The sequence below is a fragment of the Xiphias gladius genome, chromosome 14 (assembly GCF_016859285.1).
Source record: "Xiphias gladius isolate SHS-SW01 ecotype Sanya breed wild chromosome 14, ASM1685928v1, whole genome shotgun sequence".
In the NCBI taxonomy this organism is placed as follows: domain Eukaryota; kingdom Metazoa; phylum Chordata; class Actinopteri; order Istiophoriformes; family Xiphiidae; genus Xiphias; species Xiphias gladius.
Genome location: NC_053413.1, coordinates 4,277,077 through 4,298,096, shown reverse-complemented (window position 1 = coordinate 4,298,096; position 21,020 = coordinate 4,277,077). Strand labels below are relative to the sequence as shown.

The 21,020-nt window shown below is 39.3% G+C and overlaps 1 protein-coding gene across 1 annotated transcript in view; it reads right to left on the bottom strand.

The window, feature by feature from the left end:
- Nucleotides 1-21,020, bottom strand: part of LOC120798915 (potassium voltage-gated channel subfamily H member 6-like) — a 95,675-nt gene that overhangs the window by 13,285 nt on the left and 61,370 nt on the right. The window contains exons 8-18 of the mRNA XM_040143707.1: nucleotides 19,387-19,559; nucleotides 18,513-18,651; nucleotides 17,458-17,595; nucleotides 17,055-17,209; nucleotides 16,487-16,728; nucleotides 11,170-11,369; nucleotides 9,891-9,978; nucleotides 3,695-3,859; nucleotides 3,420-3,541; nucleotides 2,254-2,325; nucleotides 1,551-1,650 (exon numbers count right to left, since the gene is read on the bottom strand). Coding sequence (XP_039999641.1) covers nucleotides 1,551-1,650; nucleotides 2,254-2,325; nucleotides 3,420-3,541; nucleotides 3,695-3,859; nucleotides 9,891-9,978; nucleotides 11,170-11,369; nucleotides 16,487-16,728; nucleotides 17,055-17,209; nucleotides 17,458-17,595; nucleotides 18,513-18,651; nucleotides 19,387-19,559 — 1,594 coding nt within the window. The remainder of the gene's footprint in view (nucleotides 1-1,550; nucleotides 1,651-2,253; nucleotides 2,326-3,419; nucleotides 3,542-3,694; nucleotides 3,860-9,890; nucleotides 9,979-11,169; nucleotides 11,370-16,486; nucleotides 16,729-17,054; nucleotides 17,210-17,457; nucleotides 17,596-18,512; nucleotides 18,652-19,386; nucleotides 19,560-21,020) is intronic.

The window sequence follows — 21,020 nt, the reverse complement described above, 5'->3', positions numbered from 1 at the left end:
TTCCAGCAGCTCAATACATCTCTTAAAATAGCAAAAAGTTGACCACAAATGTAACTAAATGTACAGTAGATAGTCGTGTCTCTAGAGCCAGCTGGCCCACAGGAAACTGTTTTAAATGTGAAAAGCTGTCCGTGATGGCTGCCAACAACTTGTGTCAGCCAAGCTCCCAGCAACAGTGCTGGACTGTGAAGAAATTTTGGTGTAGTGGAAAGGACAAGAAAGGACTCTTTTTATTATCGGAATTTGATCCGTTCGGTCTAGTAACATTTGGAAAGTCTTGAAGATCCGTATTATTATTTTATTTAATGCCATTCGCGTGTGAGGCTAATATGAAGGGAGCCAGCTCGGACAACGGAAGTCTTCAGACATGCATGCTCTCAGCCAGCTCAACTGGAGAAGGATTCTAACATGCATGCTCTATGAGCCCGGACAAACAGAAATGTGAGGAAGCCCACGGAAACATGGCAGACATTTTTCAGGACTGTTGTCAAACTGTCCATAAAAAACGAAGCTTAATTTTAATTTTAGACAAACTAATATGGCAGCAACAAATATTTCAAGTCTGATATCCCATTTCATCTCCAAAAGGAATTTTTTATCAAAGGCTATGGAGGCATCAGAGCCAATTCTGGTATACTTACCTACCCACATAATTCAGCTATTAAAGTATCATCAATAAAACAGGTGGAGCAAGAACACTATGGGTCATTTCATTTGTATTTGTCTAGATGTGGACTTTGAATTGGTTCAGTAATTGGGCTGTGACCGATGATGTGGGTTGATAACACAGACTGAGAAATGCCTAGAGCAGCCCTGCACCTTCTCATGAAAGCTAAGCAGGCAGCAGGGAGGTCTATACTGCCCTCTGTAACACAGCAACACAGAAATGCAATACACATCTTCAGTTTGTTTTCTCTGGTGTGAATAGATTCTTTAATGTGGAATGGAAAGTTCCTGTCACAATGGATAACTATTTATTCAGTTATTAAAAACAAAAGGCTAAATAATAATAATTTAAAATATTTTTATGACATAGTAAATGTATACATAAAAAGTAAATATAAATAATAATGCATACTGTATTTCACTTTAATTTTTATGTAACTGTATTTCACTGTGATTGATTTAGGCATTTAAAATCTGTATATCATGTTAGATACACGTGAAATGTACATCACTTTTTTTGTAAGGTATGCTGCTTTAGAGCAAAAAGAATTTTCTTTAGTGGGCCAATAACCAGAATTGACCTCATCATCAGCCTATTGTAAACAAGATTTCTGGGTATTCAATTCCATTAACGTTTTAAGCCTCTGAACTTATTTTGTTTCTTTAGTTTTAACCCAAATCACATCAGTGTGCCTCCACTGCTCTGTAAAGAAACTGTAGACTTCTTGGCCCAGACTGAAATAAAATTGGAGCCAGTTTCTCTTCCCTGATGTAAGGGGGTGTGAGTGGCAAATCAACTCTGTGGTCCCAATCCACCTTGACTGCAGTGCATCTCTATAGGTGCTATCTGTCCTTATAAGCTGTTTGTGCTGGTGAAGTACTACCTGTGTGAGTGGAAGAGCATTTGTGCTTCCTCTGAGGTCTGCTGAATCCCTCACAATCAGAGTCTTCTTCACTCAGAAGACCTACAGCTTCATTATTCACCTGCAGACAGAGAGTGAGAGGGAACAATATGCAAAGGTAAAGAGAAGTGGTATCATTAAATATTGATACAGTAACATTTCATTCAACATTTGTTTGTGAAATGATCCAATTTAAGATAGTGGTCCACGAAGACTGCACAGTGTGACAAAGCATTTCTGATATTTCCATTGAGTTCCATTAAGGCCAAATTCTAAATGTATATAAAAACAAAAGGCACCAGTACACGCCATCAGAACTTGTTGGACAGTGTAATAGCCCCCCCATCTCTCTCATTTTTATCAGCTGTAAACACTTTTAACCGTCTGATGCTGTAGGACAACAAATTGTAAGTACCATCCCTTTCTAGCATAACCGAGATCATTAAAGGCATAAAGACTATGTCATCAATGATATTTTAAATTGTTATATGTTTTAATATAAGATATCTTTAATTAAATCCTGACAATAAGGTTGAAATTACTTTTGACTTTACATTATTTCAGACATTTACATTTACATTATGACTGCTCAAAATTCTAATTCAAGATATCTCCAATGCAGTATTGACATGTCATAAAATCCACCTGGTATAATTATTGGGTAGCAGTAATATGAGTAACATACATCTCTGAGATTGAAGGTGATCTCCAAGTTGGACCAGAAATATTCACAAAATTCAGGATACATATCCAGAACCTGAAAACACAAAGATTCAATCAGCCAATCATGTGGCAGCAGTTCAGTGTATAAAATCATGCAGATTCAGGTCAGGAGCTTCAGTTAATGTTCATATCAAACATCAGAAAAATGTGATCTCAGTGACTTTGACATAGCACATGGCATGATTGTTGGTGCGAGACGGGCTGGTCTAAGTATTTCTGACACTACTGATCTCCTGGGATTTTCACACACAACAGTCTCTAGAAGTTCACTCAGAGTGGTGTGGAAAAACAGAAAACATCCAGTGAACAGCAGTTCTGTGGACGGAAACGCCTCATTGATGAGAGAGGTCAGAAAGGGGAGAATGTCCAGACTGGCTGGAGCTGACAGAAAGGCTACGGTAACTCAGATAACCACTCTTTACAACTGTGATGAGCAGAAAAGCATCTCAAATACACAACATGTGCAACCTTGAGGTGGAAGGGCTACAGCAGCAGAAGACCACGTCAGGTCCCACTCATGGCTCACCAAAACTGGGCAGCTGAAGCCTGGAAAAACGCAGTGTGGTCTGATGAATTTGGATTCCTGCTGATGGTCAGAATTTGGCATCACCAGCATGACTCCATGGACCCAACCTGCCTTGTGTCAACAGTCCAGGCTGGTGGTGGTGGTGGTATAATGGTGTGGGGAAAGTTTTCTTGACACACCTTGGGCCCTCTAATATCAATCATCAATTCAGTGCCACAGCCAATCTGAGTATTGTTGCTGACCATGTGCGTCCCTTTATAGCCACAATTTACCTTCTTCTAATGGCTACCAACAGCAGGATAATGCTCCATGTTACAAAGTAAAAGTTGTCTCAAACTGGTTTCATGAACATGACAATGAGTTCATTGTACTTCAGTGGCCTCCACTGTCACCAGATCTGGATCCACTAGAACACCTTTGGGTGGCAGAGCAAGTGATTGGCAGCATTAATGAGCAGCTGACAAATCTGCAGAAATGATGTGATGCAGTCATGTCAACATGGACCAGAGTCTCAAAGAGCAAAGGGAGGCCCTACCCAGTATTAGTATAGTGTGCCTAATAATGTGCTTGGTGTTTATATACACATATACACAGTATTTTACCTCCAGCATATCCTCTCTGTGTATCTTGTGCAGATCACAATAGGTCAGAGCTCTAACATCAGCACTGGATTTTCCTGGCAGAACATACAGATTGATGGGCTCCCCAAAGATATCATTCTTACCTGCAGGAGAAGAAAATATATTATTGACATGAACGTAGTAATCTTGATGTGTTCTTTTATTTATATAGGAGACATTACTGACTCTACTCGAGTCTTACTTGGGTCACTAGATGGAGCTGATAGCATATGCCTGAGGCTCATACAAGCACCTACCCAGTATAGCTACCACCACCTCTCCTTTGAGGATCTCTATGGATCCTCTGGAGATGAAGTACAGATCTGATATCAGGTCTCCAGCATGGACTAGGGTGTCACCAGGAGGAGCGTGGGTGGTCTTAAACCTCATGGCTAGGGCCCTCAGACAGCCCTTAGTGGATCCTAGACACCATAACAATTACAAAATGTTGGTCAAATCCTATAAGAACCAGTTATTTCTTTTCTTTAACTAGGTTTCTACTATTTTATACTATATATACAGTAAACAGTATGTGGACCAAGACATGGTCAAATAACAGCAGCTTCAAATCCTTCTTCATTCAATTTTTGTACATATTAGAAAGAATATTTGTGGTTATAAATACATAAAAACAATTTGGTTATATGTTATTAAATTTTGAGACACAGACCAAAGATGCTTAGTAAAAACGCCCTTCACTGGTAGTGTTCATAACATCTACAAATGAAAATTTATTCAAATAAATTATTAATCCTTGTATTCATGCTTATTTAAGCCACATAAATAGACTTAAATCAATAATCAATGACCAACCCTTCACCAACAGAACCAGTTTGAACTTGTTTTGCTGGCATTACAGATTCTTGGGGTCGGCCTCCCAGTAATCATACTTAAGTAATCACTACTTAAGACACATTACTACACTATCACAGTGTTTTAATCCAAGTTTTAGCCATGTAACATCGTAGGGTGAGCAGCAGGGTTTATGCAAGTTCTTATTTTATTTATCCAGGTTTTGTGTTAAATGATGTATAATCTTAATGGAGGTACAATACCATATTTCCGGTGGAACTAAGCTTGTGCTAGGCAAGGGGCAGACACCTCTGCTAAAAATGCTACAGCCTTAATGCAAGTTTTGGTTTTATTTATCCAGGATTTGAGATTTCAGTAGAAAGATATTGGAGATTTCTGTCTACACCCCAATACAATGGTGAGGTGAATGTCATTTCCATAGACATCATTTTAGACAGTCTTCATAGGGACTATTACTAAATACTTATCTTGAAATTGTACACAGTTAATTCTGTGGAATATCCATTTGCCCCCTCTGTATTAGGCACTGCTCCTTGAAAACGTTGCTGCTATTTAATTTTTGAAGTGCTTTTTTAATGTTATGAGCACCACGAATTGAATTTCATTCACTTGTATCAAAGGTGCAGACAGACTTCTCGGAGACAGATATCACAAAAACTTGGTTGAATAAATTCAAAACTATCTGCATTGAGAGATGCCACTAGAGACTATTTAGAAAATAAGCCTTTTTCGTAATTTGGGTATACTGACCCTTTAATCAGAGCTGGAGAAGAGAAGCCATGTCATTTTTCAGTGGCAAAAAGTTCAGTTCCATGAAGCATTAAGTCTCAAAACACGATAATACAACACCCTCAAATATGAAGTCCGTGGCAGGAAATTAAAAGGTTTTTTATTAGTTTATTTTATGATTTACATGGCACTAAAATTTCTGTCAACGTGTAATGATTTGCCAATCTGTCAAAAAAAAGTAAATGCCACACTTATAAAGAATGTGTAGAAAAATTACACAAATGATGTGTAGCACTTTTGTTTACACATTATGAGTCAATACTAAATCAAATTATTTTGGAAGAATGCAGCTGTAAAACGGCCAGTGTCCTTTGGCACAAAAGGCCAATACCAGTGCAGATCTGTTTTTTTTTTTTTGCATCTGGCCCAGTCCCAGTCCAGATGTGAAACAGATGCTGATTATTTTACAGTCGTTCCCACGGACCTGGACCACATTTATTTTGATTTTGCAGACCAACTGTGAGGTCCAAATGACACTGCCCACCCTCTAGTGTGTACCACCTGACCTGAGCTTAGTCTGCACATGAACATGACAATGAGTTCATTGTACTTCAGTGGTCTCCCCAGTTCCTAGATCTGAATCCACTAGAACACCTTTGGGATGTGGTAGAACAGGAGATTGGCAGCATGAATGAGTAGCTGACAAATCTGCAGAAATGATGTGATGCAGTCATGTCAACATGAACCAGAGTCTCAAAGAGCAAAGGGAGGTCCTACCCTGTATTAGTATGGTGTGCTCAAAAATGTGCTTGGTGTTTATATGCACATATACATACAGTATTTTACCTCCAGCATATCCTCTCTGTGTATCTTGTGCAGATCACAATAGGTCAGAGCTCTAACATCAGCACTGGATTTTAAACTTTGAATCTGCGTAGAGCACATTTCCTCTCTGACGTGTAGAAAAACACAATTACCATCAGATCCTGACCAATCCTGTCACCATTTTGGGATAATTAGGGATCATGGATAATTAATGAAGTTACCGTTGCAGTGCCACAGGCATATAAATTACACACAGCACATCTTTCAGTTAGAAAAGGCACATATGTGATAGCTACAGGTATTTAATAAACTAAAAGGAAAGAATCCTACATGCGACGATGGGGAACAACAAATGCAACATCAATGGGCCTATTGAGGTTTCTGCAAAACAAAAGATTACATTCCATTACATGTGAACTTTGGTAGGAAGACCTATTAATCAAACTCATTAAAGACTCTGCCGTCATCACATCACATTAAGGGCCCTATTTTAATAAAGCAATAACAAGGACCAATGTAAGATAAGCCTTGGGCCAACACAGTGTCACTCCCAAGTCATCACGTAGGGACGCTTGGTCAGGACCCCTTGGCGTCACTTTTTAACAAACTGGGTCCCCCTTTGGTGTAATTTTTTTAATGTGCACGGTAGTCCAATAGGAGACGTGTCTCCTAAATATTATGTTTCTCTAAGACTGAACTGCAACAGCAAATACGTTAAACATAATTGCGATCGGATTACGTTTTTTTATAATGCTAATGAAGAAATGTTGTTAATTTATGTATTCAGCATGTCACAAATATGTTGATACTGAACATATCAGGAAAATGTTCACAGACAACGTATTTGTTTTCAACCAAAATATCTAATCTTGGAGTACAAATATCCACTCATAGTGACTACAGCATTATTAGACTTTTTTATGGTTCTGTTTAGGCATTCACATAATTTGGTTAAGGTTGGGGAAAGGTTTGCGGCCTGGTTTCATACAGAAAAAATTTTCACAGCAACTTCAGACACAATGTGTTTATTTACATTTAATCAAAGCCATGATCTTTCTTGATTTTGAAGAAAGTGCTTTTGTTGCCTAAACCTAACCAGTCTCTGGTGTGACAGTTGTGCACTTTCTACACTTGCCATCCACCCCAACCACCTCCTGGCAACTCTGCTGCTGTTAATAAATGCAGCACTTCATTCATGCTGTAATGTACCCTGCACGTTGATAAATGACGCTAAAGGGCCAAGTTTCCATATTTGTCAAGTTGGGAGTGAGAACGTGTTGCAATGCTTGGGTGCATTGACTGTGTGGGCGTCTCCAAGTGCACCTGCTATTTTGGTTTGTGTATGTGCAGCAGCGCAAAGCACAAATGGGCTGGGTGGAGGTGAATATAAATCCGAGGGTATGCTGATTAATAAAAACACCCTCAGCCAATAACAACACTGGTCTGATCGCTCTGAAACAGCTGTATGTAGGTGCAGTTACTTGGTAGCGGCCTAGTGTTGTTTGCACATAACATAACAAAGGTAAACACAGTGGGTTTTGGCACTGCACTCTGGTGCGACTTAAATCTCAAATTGGAGGCTGCAGATTCATCAAATGGCTGCAGGGATTTAAGGATCTGAAGAAGCTTTTCATATAATACTAGGTAGCTGTGGACAACAGATACTGTAAGAATCAATCCTATTTATAGATACAAATATGCATACTGATTTATCACTGTCTCTCCTATAATCACAATAACTGTGATTAAAGGAAACCGTTTTCATCCGTTTTCAAAGCCGATATAAACATATCTACTGGCTGGCAGCGGGGGAATTCACAAATTACAAATCTCTTTGTATGTTTACTTGTACTTTTTCCAATATTTTCAAAAATTAAGTATTCTTTATCTAAATGTAGTGAAATACATATTTCACTACATTTCAAGTCGACATCCAGTACATAGTAAAACAAAATCACACAAACAAGTTATAATAAACGAGAGAATTTGGGAATGGAACAAAAGGAAGGAACCAAGCTTCAGCAGAGAAGAAGCTGCTGGTGTGTCTATGGCCACTGGAGGGCAGAGCTTCATGTCCAGAGAAACGTCTCTCTTTGTCATCTAGGGAACTTCTGCCTTTCGTGAGTCATGCATGACCTTTCTGCCATTGAGCCAGTGTTTGAAAACTGTGAGGAGCATACTGAGACAAGAAAGGCTGAATGGACTTGTTATGTTTTGCAGGGGTTGCAGAATGCTATTCAACCATGTAAGCATAACAAACTCACTGATTGTTGGAACTCATTCTACAAATTAACCAATTTTTTTATAATCAGAACATTTAATAAAATGTTCAAAGTTGTTGAACAACAAAAAAAAATCCTTACATATAGTCAAATAAAAAATTCAAACATAAAATGTATGCTTGACACAATTATTGCCACCTTTTGATTAATTTAAATTATTTTCTCAAACAAAATAAAAAACAAATAAGATTCATCTGTGTTTAATTTTCATCGTTCACATGACCTAATTTAACCAATGAATGATGGTTATACTTCATGAAAAGGGGCAGCTTGTTTCCAGTTTCTTTTACACAGTGGCGAAGACAAGAGAGCTGTCTGAGAGCATCAGAAATGCTGTTATTAAAAAACATTACAATATCAAACACTAGAAGGCAACCACCAAAGATCTTGAAATCTCTTTCTCAACAGTTCATAATGTTATCAAGTTTTATTTATTTCTGAATATATTCTGAAAATTCTGTACTTAAATTCAGGGGTGCCATTAATTTCAACCAGGACTGTACCTGTATGTTCTCCTTAAACCTTATATTCCATCGTATGCGCTCCGCTCTCAGGCTACAGGGCTCCTGTTTGTCCCCGGGGTTAAAAAGAAGTCAGCAAGCGGAAGGGCCTTTTCCTACCGTGCCCCTTCCTCTGGAACAACTTCCCTGCTGACAGCAGACAGTCTGACACTGATGAGGCCTTTAAATCAAAGCTTAAACCTTTTTTTCCCCCTTAACTTTCAGTTAATTACTCTTCTTTGATTTCTTCATTCCTTTTATCTGTTGCCATTATCCCTCCAGTGGGTCTCCCTAGTGCTTACAATATAGCCTATGTATGTCCTGGCGGCGAGATTACTGTAAACTTTCTGAAAACCACTGTATCTCTCTAAACCTCTGTTTGTTGTCCTTCAAGCACATCAGCCTCCAAGCTGTAGGCCTCTCTCTCTCTCTCTCCCTTCCCTTTTTTCCCTTCCTGTCCTCTTTTCCCACAGGATCTGTGATGGAACATTGTCCATTCTCTCTCTCTCTCTCTCCCCTGGCTATTAGTCCCGCATTCCAGATATTGTGGAGGATCTTCATCCCCTAGGAGCTACAGCCTTTCCTTTCGTCTCCCCCTCTCTCCCTTGTGTGCATGTGTGTCCTTGTCTCTCTCTTCACCTGTGTGTTTGTTCCTTTCTCCTTGGTGTGAACGTTGACTGTAGTTTTTGCCTATTGTGTAGTTGGGTAGTTTGTCCTTTTTCCAGGTCTTCATGGTGGACAGGATGTCGTGAGGCTCTCTGTCTTTTTGTCAGCACCTGGAAGTTGCTCAACGTCCTCCCGCATCATATTGCTCATTTGTTTAACAATGTATCTATATTGTTATCATCCTGATTGTCCATACTGTAATTTATTATGCTGTTCTATTCTTTATGCACAACATCTATTTCATGTCTGTCTACCATGGAAGAGGGAACCCTCCTCTGTTGCTCATCCTGAGTTTTTTTTCCATTTTTTTCCCTAATTGGTTTTTAAATTTTTTTTTTTTTGTTTTTCTTGTCCGCTTCAAGGGTCTTAGGACAGAGGGCATCGTCTGCTGTACAGATTGTAAAGCCCCAAATTTCCCCCAGAGGCAAATTTGTGAACTGTGATAATGGGCTATATAAATAAAGCTGACTTGACTTGTGGAGTAGTAGTAAAAAGTAGCAATAAATGGAGATAATTGAGTGAAGTACAACAACCTCAAAATTGCATTCAAGTACAGCAGTTGAGTAAATATACCTACTTTGCAACACTGTAAATGCATGACATCTAATTTCATTAATAAAAAATCCAATTTTCATTACCTTTGAAAGCCTTACAGTTCTGCAGCAGTGACCTGTTGAGATGGAGACAAATATCTGCCTGGAGACACTCTGGGAAACCTTTTAAAACCTGTAGTTAGGGATGCAGCACACAAAGAGAGGACACAGTTGGATTAATACCAAGTAGCACATATACATCAGTTGGTGTGACTCCTTTCTGACTAAAGACCTGTGCACTGTAAACTTGATCCCTTAGTAAACTAATCTTATATGTGTGTTTTTGTCAGTGCTGCATGGAATCAAAATGAAGGCATAGACTTTCTGTATCGCCTGTTAACCCCTACAAACTGCTAGTTGGTTTAACTGTTTGCAGTCAGCAGCTGAAATGACACTGGGAGCATTTTTTCATGGTAACTGGCTGGTGAAAACATATATGTTAAAACCTATCATCTGCTTATCACAAGTCATAAGCAGGTATGCCTGTCATACCTGCTTATGACTTGATTCGGCCTCTTTTGAATAACTGTACTTTAATTGCAACCTCGGTAAATGGCAGCAGCTCACTGGGGATCATTTACTATTCCATCCATTAGACCAGTCAGTACTATAGGCTGTAACTAATAGTTTGCTATTCCCTAATAGGACCTTGAAGTCCTGTGATTCCAAGAATGAACAATAAATGTCTTAATTAAGGGCTTGAAATTTTGTCCATTTCCTGTAAGATTTCCTCTTTAAATTCCCTTTTAAGTAACTTTAAAGTTGGACCCTAAAACCTATTAAATGGTCCTGTCTTAGGTAATAATAATAATAATTATCATTATTATCATTATTATCATTATTATCATCATCATCATCATCATCATCATCATTTGTTTCTTGGTTGATATACGTTCTTGCTGCTCAATAACTCAGGGTCTCCTGGCAGATGAACTCATATATCAAGCAAGAATGGGAAAGAATTTCACTTTCAAAACTTCAACAGTTAGTGTCCTCAGTTCCGTGATGTGAACCAGTGGTAAACATGCCCTTGTCCCAACTCTTTTGGAACGTGTTGCAGGCATCAAATTCAGAATGAGTGTATATTCAAAAAAAACAGCAAAGTTTATCAGTTTGTACTGTATTCAGCTAAACATAGGTCAAGAAAGTTTTGTAAATCATTGCATTCTGTTTTTATTTACGTTTTACACTGTGTTTTTTGGAATCAGGGTTGCAATAACCGTGTCTATTCAATTCTGATGTAACGGCTGAGCCCAAAAGCTAAGTACTTCCAATATGGCTGACAGAGACATTGTTAGATCACCTGAGAGTCTCCCATACTCACAGCGTTCATATCTATCCCATTAGTGTATGACCATGCGTGTTGGAAGTACTCCTCCAGCCGCTGCCTCAGAGGGTTGGGGATCTGGTGGAAGCGGATGAACTCTCGAACTCTCATCATCTGGGCATGGTAACGTGCCGTGCCAGAGTAAAGCCGCTGGATAATGGCTGACACATTACCAAAAATACTGGCATACATCAGAGCTGGAGAAGAGACAGGAGCAGAAACGTTATATCATTTACCTTTTATTCAAATAAAGGGTTTAAGGGGCTATATGTAAGTTTCCTCTGCTGTCGAAGGTGGTGTCTTGCTGGGAGCGGGTGGTGGTGGTTGTCGCTTACCAAACTCTTGGTCAGCCATCGTTTAGTTTACAAGACAGGAGGTCAGAATACACCCTCTGAGCAGCGCTACTTCTTCATCCTCTCATGTTGGACTGATTGCAGGCTGGACGCTACAGTGACTCGCTATTGCAAAGTAATATTGAGAAACTGGATGGGCCAGGGGTAGCTAGTTAGCATGCTTCAATAGAAGAAAAGAAGTGATAGAAATAGAGGCAAAACAAGAGTTAACATTTTTTTTTTCACCGCTGGAAACAGCTCTTGGCGAGTAAAGGAATGAGGTTTGATGCTGAACTCGCAACGTTGGACTAGTAAGTAAACGATTGTTAACAATGACATTAGCTGTGTAGCAAAAGCAAAAACTTACATGTAGCCCCTTTAATAGTCGATCATCTAGTTGTTCATTAGAACTCCGAAAAACAATAAACCAACAAAAAAATTATTAAAAATATTTAAGGAATAACAATACAAAGCATGTAGGCATGCATTACATCATCATTAATGAATGTAAAAAGCTATCACAAGGTTAACAACAGCAATGAAATATATCCTTTTATCTGTTCACAATCAGAATTCTGAGTACAGAAGTGCTTTAGTGCTCATACACTGGGCCAGAAAATGGTGTAACACATATGTGGGCTGCAGTCAGGTTCAGGACTGTGCCTAGGACTGCAAACCAGACACCTTCTGCCAGTCAAGGAGTGCTCAGCGGGCACAGCTAAGTGGTTGAGGTTGCTTTGATCTCAAGCTCAGAAAAAAATGATAATGCAGTGATCTGGAGTACAAAATATTTACTTTGGCCATGGTTCAACAACACCTGGGAAAAGCTTTAACTCAAAATATTACTCATTAAATTATTTCCTAATCTTTAGCATACATGTACATATATCACATTATTAATACATTAGGAAGCATTAAACATGTTCATGGGAAATGCAAAGGAGAATCAGTGATATAATAAAAATCAAAGACAAACAAAAACACACAAGGCACCATGACAGGTGGACAGAGGGAGAGAGGGTGGCACAGCAGGGATTCAGAGTGGAGAGGTGGAGGTGGAGATGGTGTTGACATGGATGTTTATACTGAGGTAAATGCTACCAAACCCTCACTTCAGTGTCTTAAGAAAACAAAGAAATGTTTAACTGCAGCTTGTACTGATTGTATGCTTGATTGATGGTCGGGATTAAATTGAAATTTGAGGAACTCAAGGCAAAGCTCCCCATCCTCTATTTTTTTGCATTACAGTAATTATAGATTGTGTTCATTAATAATAGCCTAATTGCTTCATCATTCTCTCTCCTAGTTGGATTTCAGTTATAGATAGGCCTATATTTAATACACATTTCTTTCCCCCATCGCAACCTTCCTTGAGGTTTGAATGATGCCCCCCTGGTTGCCTTGTCTTCAGAAACGGTAAATTTTCTCTGCGAAAACTGTCGCAAATTGCATGACTCTAGTTAATCCAGCGGAATACATAATAGACCTATGTTAAGATTTTCTCCTGCGGTTTTTTGGATGCTGCTCCCTTAATTGCACATGCAATGAGAAGATTACTACAACTGTTTGCTAAATACACGACATGTGTTTGGGGCAAATTGTTATACATCTATGTAAGAGAAACAGGTGCAAAAGCCTTTTTAAATCTGGCCCTGAGACTCTGAGCTCTGAGACTCATCTATTGAAAAGCAAAGCAAAGTAAACTTTTTGTACATCTGTACAGCACATTTCTCTCCAGGGTAGATTCAATGTGCACACATAAAAGCATGTTATATACAGTCAACTATGTATACATAAACTTTGAATAAAAGAAAACAAATATACAAATGGGAGAATTTGAGTCAAATATTTTAATTAATATTTAAACCATGTTAATCTAAAACAATCTGGCGAGGTACTCCTGCAGCTGGAACCATGGAAACCAAAAGCTGCTTCACCAATGTTTGATTTAGCCCAACCAGAAGAAGAAAAAAGGGAAGACCCAAGAGTTCATGAAGGTTCACTTTGGACAAGAGGGTCAGACTTATCCAACTTTATAGACAATGATTAAAATTTTGTAATTTTGTATTATTACTTATTACCTCGAAAGGAGCCGTTTCAGTGTTGTGGTCAATATGGACACCTGACCTGAATGTATCTTAGCCGATGTTGACAGTCAGGTGGTCTTCCAATGACTTATGGACAAGTCTTTTCATTGATTTTGCTGTGGAATGGAATACTGGAGATTGGCTGTAGATCAGCATTTGTGGAAGGGTTTAGATTGGGCATCTTCAATGATGGTTAGACCGTTGCAAATTGAGAGATTGCAAAGAGGTGTTCCTTCTCTGGTCAAAACATCAGCAGACAGGCAATTGAAAATATATGTAAAGGATTGAGTGGGAACTGGATCAAGTGAGAAGGTGGAACTGCTAAGGGTTCTGTACGACCTTTCTAAGATCTTCCATAGTGATAGTAGAGTAGACGGACTAATGAGCGGGGCAATAAGAAGGAGCCATGGAGGGAGGATCTTGATTGACTGTCGACATACTACATCTGATATTCAGAATGTTGTTATGGAGAAAAGCTGCAATTTTTTTTTTCTAGGTGTAAAGTTCATGCAGCTTTAAGAGTAGGTTGCATGCCGCTTTGTTCTATTAGTATTGTACTAATTAAAGAGAACACAACAGCTATTGTGTTCTCTTCGCTAAAGCGGAATGGAGGGAGGTAGTGACCCGCGCATAACAGATAATCACGGCACCACCTGACAAGTCAAGATAAGAAGCATTTTGGTTTTATCACCGCAGCTGGAAATTTTATTAAGGCATTAAAGTAAAGCTGTTTACTGACTTTTAGAGATGCCTTATATGAATGTTACCATGACAACAACTGTCACCTTTCAGCTTGTTACTCTGTGAGGAGGGGGCAGGACCCTCGAATAAACAAAACATGTCAATTGTACGAAGTATTTTAGAGTTTCCTGGGTTGCCGTTGAATGATCGGAGAGAATCACATGCTAAACAGAATTTGTTCAAACTTGATTTTTTGAAAAAAGTGACAGCTCAATAAACCAAAACTGATCCTCATATTAAAAGGTTCCAAATAACTTTCTAGGTAGTTATAAATAATTTCAGAGGCTTTTGTGCCGTTACAAAAATAAAATTCAGACATAAACACTGACCTTTGAGTCTTTTTTTTCTTTGGAAGGGTTTGGATTGAAAATGATTAAACTTACACTACATCTACACCCAGCGATCTAAATTTTAAAATGCTAGTTTTGTGAGAACATGACTTGGCTATACACTAGTGTTTTTTTTTTTTTTTTAGAGACCTCTGCTCACCTGAACAGGTAAAAACAGATAAATATCGTCTTCGCTGTCTTCTTTTCAGCTGGCAAACAACAAAACTGCATCACAGGCAACAGCTGGTAAGGATGTCTGTGAAGATTTTCAGTTATCCAGGTCATGGTATTTCTAAGTGCTATACGAAGGCGACTGGACATGCTTGAGGTTCTTGAAGACGTTTCACCTCCCATTTCAAAGGCCTCTTCAGTTCTAACTGACGGTGGGGAGTCGCAGGCATATAACCTCTTACGGGGTCATTAACAACTTGACAGTTGTTGAGGTCACATGTGAGTCGTTGACCCATGCGGCCATCCGGGTCACACGAGTCATGGTGTGAATGGGTGTCAAGCTGCCTGGAGAGGGATCTCAAGACTGCACTGTAAGTGGCTGATAAGTGGTGGCGTAGACCACCTCCTCTGCTTAGTGATGGTCGTTCAAGGTACTTCTAAACTTTAATGTCACAATCCCCCTCACTGGGCAGTCTTATGCCATTGTTTTCTCCGCACAAACTGAAACATCATACCATTCATAGACTCTGGAAACGACAGATCAAACACCAGCTGAAAAGGAGGGTATTGGTCCACTTCTATATCGACTCTGGTGTAGTTCATTTGTGGTCTGAAAGCAGACCAACCATAGTACTTTTTGACAGTAGTTATGCAATTTTAGCATGAATGCAAAGGCTAAACAACAATGAAATCCATCAACTGGTTCTGAACTGTTAAGCAATCTTATAATTAATCTGTGCATATAAAAAAACATTTATGCAATTCATTTAGTAAAAACGGTTTCCCTTTGAGTAAAGTGTGTGACATAGCAATCCCTCTTTAATCTTCCTGTTGCATCGATGTCCAAGTTGCCTATTTTTCATCCTGTCTCTACCCGTTTGTCATTGTTCATAATGCAGTCTGATAATAGTAATAATACTCATAATGAGTTATTTCTTGGTGAGCTTTGTGACACTAAAATTTGATGATCAACATGGCTTCATGAAGCACTGATGATGCAGCACAACAGTCGCCAAAACTGTTGAGTCAATTTGTTATCCGTCAGTGTGTATAACTTAATGTTTACTTCTCTTGGTGCATTTATAAAAAGTCAGTGTGAACACACTGATCAGAATTAAAGAGCAACAGTGTATCATATTTTCCTTTAGTCTGGACCAAATGAACTGAACTACAGGTTTGAAAGCACCCTCACAGATAGACCAGGACAAAATGAAGCATAGCGTTAGTTCAGGCAAAGCATTGAAGTCATGCTCGAATGAGCTGATTTGCATCAGCTGTTTGATTCATGCTTCACAATCACATGGCTCATTCACAGCTGTGTGACCAGCTAACTAGTCATGTCCAGTCATATTCATGCAGGTATACAGCTCATGCCAACACTGTTTGCTGCTGCAGCTCCCTCAACCTCCTACTGATGAGCTAGCTTTCTGGTATTTGGTATTACTTATCCCAGCAGAAACCTTGTTGTTTGTTGTATTCTTTGTTACATCATTTGTTATAAATGGTCATTTCCTTGACATTGGTGTCTCTGACTAAACTATGCTACTGTAAGCTTCAAGTCAAAAAATAAACATTCAGAAACAGTTCTTTTTTTAAACCAAATTGCTTTCATGATATGGCCAAAAAGTCTTAACAGGTTATCTGTAGAACTTACCGCCGATAAGCATGACACAGATGGAGAAGATCTTCTCAGAGTTGGTGTTTGGGGAGACATTCCCGAAGCCTACGCTGGTCAGACTGCTGAAGGTGAAGTACAGAGCTGTGACATATTTATCTCTAATGGAAGGACCCGACTCGATGATGGAGTCATTGTATGGCTTCCCCAGCTGGTCGCCCAGAGTGTCTAACCAGCCGATCCCAGCTGAGGTCGACCGCTCCACATTACCTATCGCATACCTGGGGTAGGAAGACAAACACTTGCTCCTTCTATTCTCTCTACTATGGGATGCAACATTTTAAGCATTGCTCTGATGCTTGAAAAAAAGTTTTCGAATTATTTTCATCAAGTACAGAAAAAAAATCATGTCATTTCTAAAAGAATTACTTATTACTTATCTCTTTTCACAATTTTTTTATCTTAGTTTAGGCTTCATGTCTCAGTGTGTAATGTACACTTTATTTTTTTATACTTTTACCTATGTACATTTTATTTACAGTATACTATTAAAGTGGTGAAATTTGAGTGCAGGTTACACAATACAGGATAAAGTAGAGTAATGTACCAGATACAGGCCAGCCAGTGGGCAATGAGGGCAAAGGTGCACATGAGAAGAAAGAGGACAGCTGCACCATACTCGGAGTAACGGTCCAACTTCCTGGCTACACGAACCAATCTCAGTAACCGAGCTGTCTTCAGTAAACCAATCAGTGTGGTGGTCTGTTAGGAGGAGGAGAAAGAGGGCAGCAATATTTCTCTGACTGGATCAAAATGTAATGTGAGAGAACAAATGATTTAAAAAAAACATCAAATAAATAAGGAAGGTTATTAGTGTCTGGCCTACAGATGTTTTTCTTTCTCCTTTGTCTCCTACTCCTTGCTTCCCTGCAATCCTGACAGTCTTTCCTTTTCTTCTACCCCAGTTATTACCCCACCCTCATCATCTTCTTTACCTCCCTCCTCCCTACCTCTCCCTCTGCTCCTCCCCTAACCACTGCCTCTCCTGAGCGGTAGATGAGGAGGTCAAAGGGAATGGCTGCCACCATGTCAATGAGGAACCAGCCCTTGAAGTAGTGGACTGCAATCCGAGAAGACTGGCTCACCACCTGAGTAGACAAAGCACAATCAGTAAGCCACATGTATCATCATGATTAAATCACTGCAATTCGGGAAAGAGTGTAGTTTGAACTCAAAATATCAAACTTGTCAAATGACAATATAGGTATAAATCTCTTAAACTGACTCTTTAGTTTTTAGCTTTGTAGTATTTTGTGGTACAATTCTGGTTGTATTTCATTAGCATTGAGACTTTGACATGTAAAGTATCAGTCTAATGTGTCCAAATCAAATTAACCATTCCAAAGTAGGTCAAACACAGCAACTTAAAAAAAAATTAAGAATTTACAAAGAACACCTTAGTTTCAAAACTGCTGGTAGCAGCACAAGCAGGGAGGATCCAGACATAGACAGACTGATGCAGAGGAGTTGCTTTAATTGGTGAAAAAAGGCTTATGGGGAGATGGGTTGACAAGCAGCCATGCAAGTACACAGGTAGGTAGGCAGGCATAGACAGCAGCTTACAAAGCACAGGTAGCAAGCATGTGGAACAATACAAGAGGACATAAAAAGACAAACAAATAAGGAGCTGTTGACAGTGGCAGGTTTAAATAGTAACCAGAGTGATGAGTAAACTGGGAACAGGTGTGTGATTGGGCAGGGACGCTCAGGTGATTGCAAATGGGAAACAGGTGAGAAAGTGCACTTGAAGACAGGAAAGATATCTAGTGACATCTCTGGGACAAGTGTGGTGGGCTGATGGAGAATGGTAGGTCTGGGGAGATGAAGGGACAAACATAACCTGAGAGAAGTGTGCAGGGGCTGGAGACAGGGCCTGAGGGGGACTGAGGGGCAGACTGTGACAGAGCTAGTGAGTCAGTTAGTAGTAACTGTCAGTCATTCACACAGAAAAATTTAAGTTAGTAGAGCTAATCAATCAGTTAAGCAGACAAGGAGATCAGTTCACCTCGTCATTGGAGTTAACATATGTGGTCCTGAAGTTGATGATGATATCAACAATGAACATGATGTCCACTATAAGATCTACCACATTTAGGGGGGAACAGGAGTAACCACAGGTCTGCATGGCTGCTTCCTCCTGGTCACTAAAAGAAAATTCATCAAAAAAATTAATTAGTTTTGTTCAAGGAGAAAATGAAACCTGTGAAAAAAAACATGACAGCAACAGTGCAAATTATTTAGACTGCAAGATGAAAAACAAACAATGCTATCTGAAGGATAAGAATGAACTTAGGACACATTTACAGACTTGCCCCCAGTACTGACATTTGTTTATAAAGTTCATCTTCTAGATTAAAACACTCTTGCACACGTAATTCTCTAACATTTTAAATTGTTATAGTGTTAGTTTTTATTTATTATTATATATTTTCTAAACCATTCATTTGCGAAAACAAACTCCTGTATACTGAGATTCAGTTGAGTGGCACAGTGGTGGACAACTACTGGTAGTCTGCACCTGTTTGTCCACACCTCCAAAATTATGTGGTCCAATAAATAATGCGCTATCAAGTTTCAACCCCTATATTAAAGTCAAATGTGTGGACATTCAAACAATTCTGGTATTCTTTAAAATTTGTCAGGCAAAAATTTTTGTCCTATGGGTAGCAGAGGAAAAGGAGAAAAAGGTCATGGTCAAGGGGACATTTCAGGTTCAAACTGCAGATTAGATTCACATGCTAGCTGCTTAAAAGTGTCCACCTTCACCAGTCCTTTCAGTTCTAGCAGTAGTTTTAAAGGACAGCAGGAGAGACCATACATCTTCATAATTAACTCATGTAGGTCAGGTGAGCATCAGTGTTTTGTGAATTTCCACCAACCTCAGTAGAAATGTAGCAGAATAAGGGGTGAAAATTGCTGTATAAATCACTAAAAGCAGAATAACCCAGTCCCACACAGCTTTGAATGGACTGTAGTGAAGGATGGTCCATTTCTGGATCCTGGGAGTCTGCAGTTTATACTCAGGTAACACATCAGCCCCCAGAGACAGAACCTAGAGGAGAGAGAAATAGATCTGTTAGTCTGTTCATTCACCCCAATCATTATTTACAGCTGTATGAGCCTAGTCTGTGGTCCCACAAGGCAGAAAAACATATGAACTACAGAAAAGCCAATATACAGTGTGTTTACAAGGGGCCGTCCACCTAGAGCTTCCAGAAGAGCTTCAGTGCTCCTTTTTATAGATTCTCAAAGTGTTGAACTCTACTGGAGGGATGAACAGCTTTCTTCCAGGAATATTCCCTAATTTGGTGGTTTTATAATGGTGATGGTAAGCAATGTCTAACACATCACTCTAAAATCTCCCATTGGTGTTCAGTTTATTTGAGATCTGTTGTAAAGGCCATGGCATATGATTCACATCACTTTCATACTCATCAGAACCATTCAGTTAGTGGTGGTCCAGTATGGAAGACACTGCATTTGCTATGTTTTGACACTCATTTATTCATGTTTTTCCTTTGTCACCTCTGTGTTTGACTGTTGAGGACTACAGTAACCAAAAATATACTGCAGAGTGGTACACAGTTGAACTGTAGGCGACTGATGTTTTTGAGGAAAAAAAACTTCCTGTTGAGTCATCAGTAAATGCTCTTTGCTCACTTTACATTTCACTGGGATTTAAAATAAAAAGTATTTAAAATGCAGATCACAATTAAATATTCAAATTTGGTCAGATACATGCCAAAACTCTTCTTTTAAGGCAAAGACCATCCATAGATCTGCTGGTACTTTGGGGCAGGTCAATGGTTATGTACATAGGAGGCTTTTAAGCTGTGTTCGTCAGTCATCTCTCACACACATCTTTCAGAACAGATATGCTTCTATTTCAATCAATACAGCTTTCTACATAAGCTGTGTAATGGCTTGTTTTTAACTTGTGCTATAAATGTGTAACCATGACCTTGCAAGTCTATTTTCCTCTGTTTTATGTTTGAAACTACAATGATTGTGTGTTGGTCTCTGAGTGCTGCCAAAACATAAGTTGCCTACATTCAATACTGTGTCTGAACTACGGATGTACATCAATAGTCAACTAAATGATTAAACGTTGCTACCCTCACAAGTCGTCACCAGAAATACTAGTCGGTTTACCTAATTTTTATTATTTTATTCATGTACAACGCGAATTAACTGTTGCATCGAAAATGTTACGCAGCCACCCGCCACTAGCTGGTGCTGCAGCCCGAGCAGACAGCAGCCCCCCTCTTGCCATGCTAGGGCCCGGATGTTGTAAACAAGTAAGGTGGAAAGTGGGACAGAAGCCATCTCATTAATCCAGTTTTGGTGCAGTTTGGCAGTATTTTGAGCTAGAAAATGAAAATAACGTTGTCTGAGGCTGTGTCAGAATAAAGGGGCATATAATCACTCGACCGGAGCAATGCTTAACCACATTCAGCAAAGGCGTGTGGACATGGCTGCAGGTGCTAGCACTATTAACGCAGTGTTTCCCATT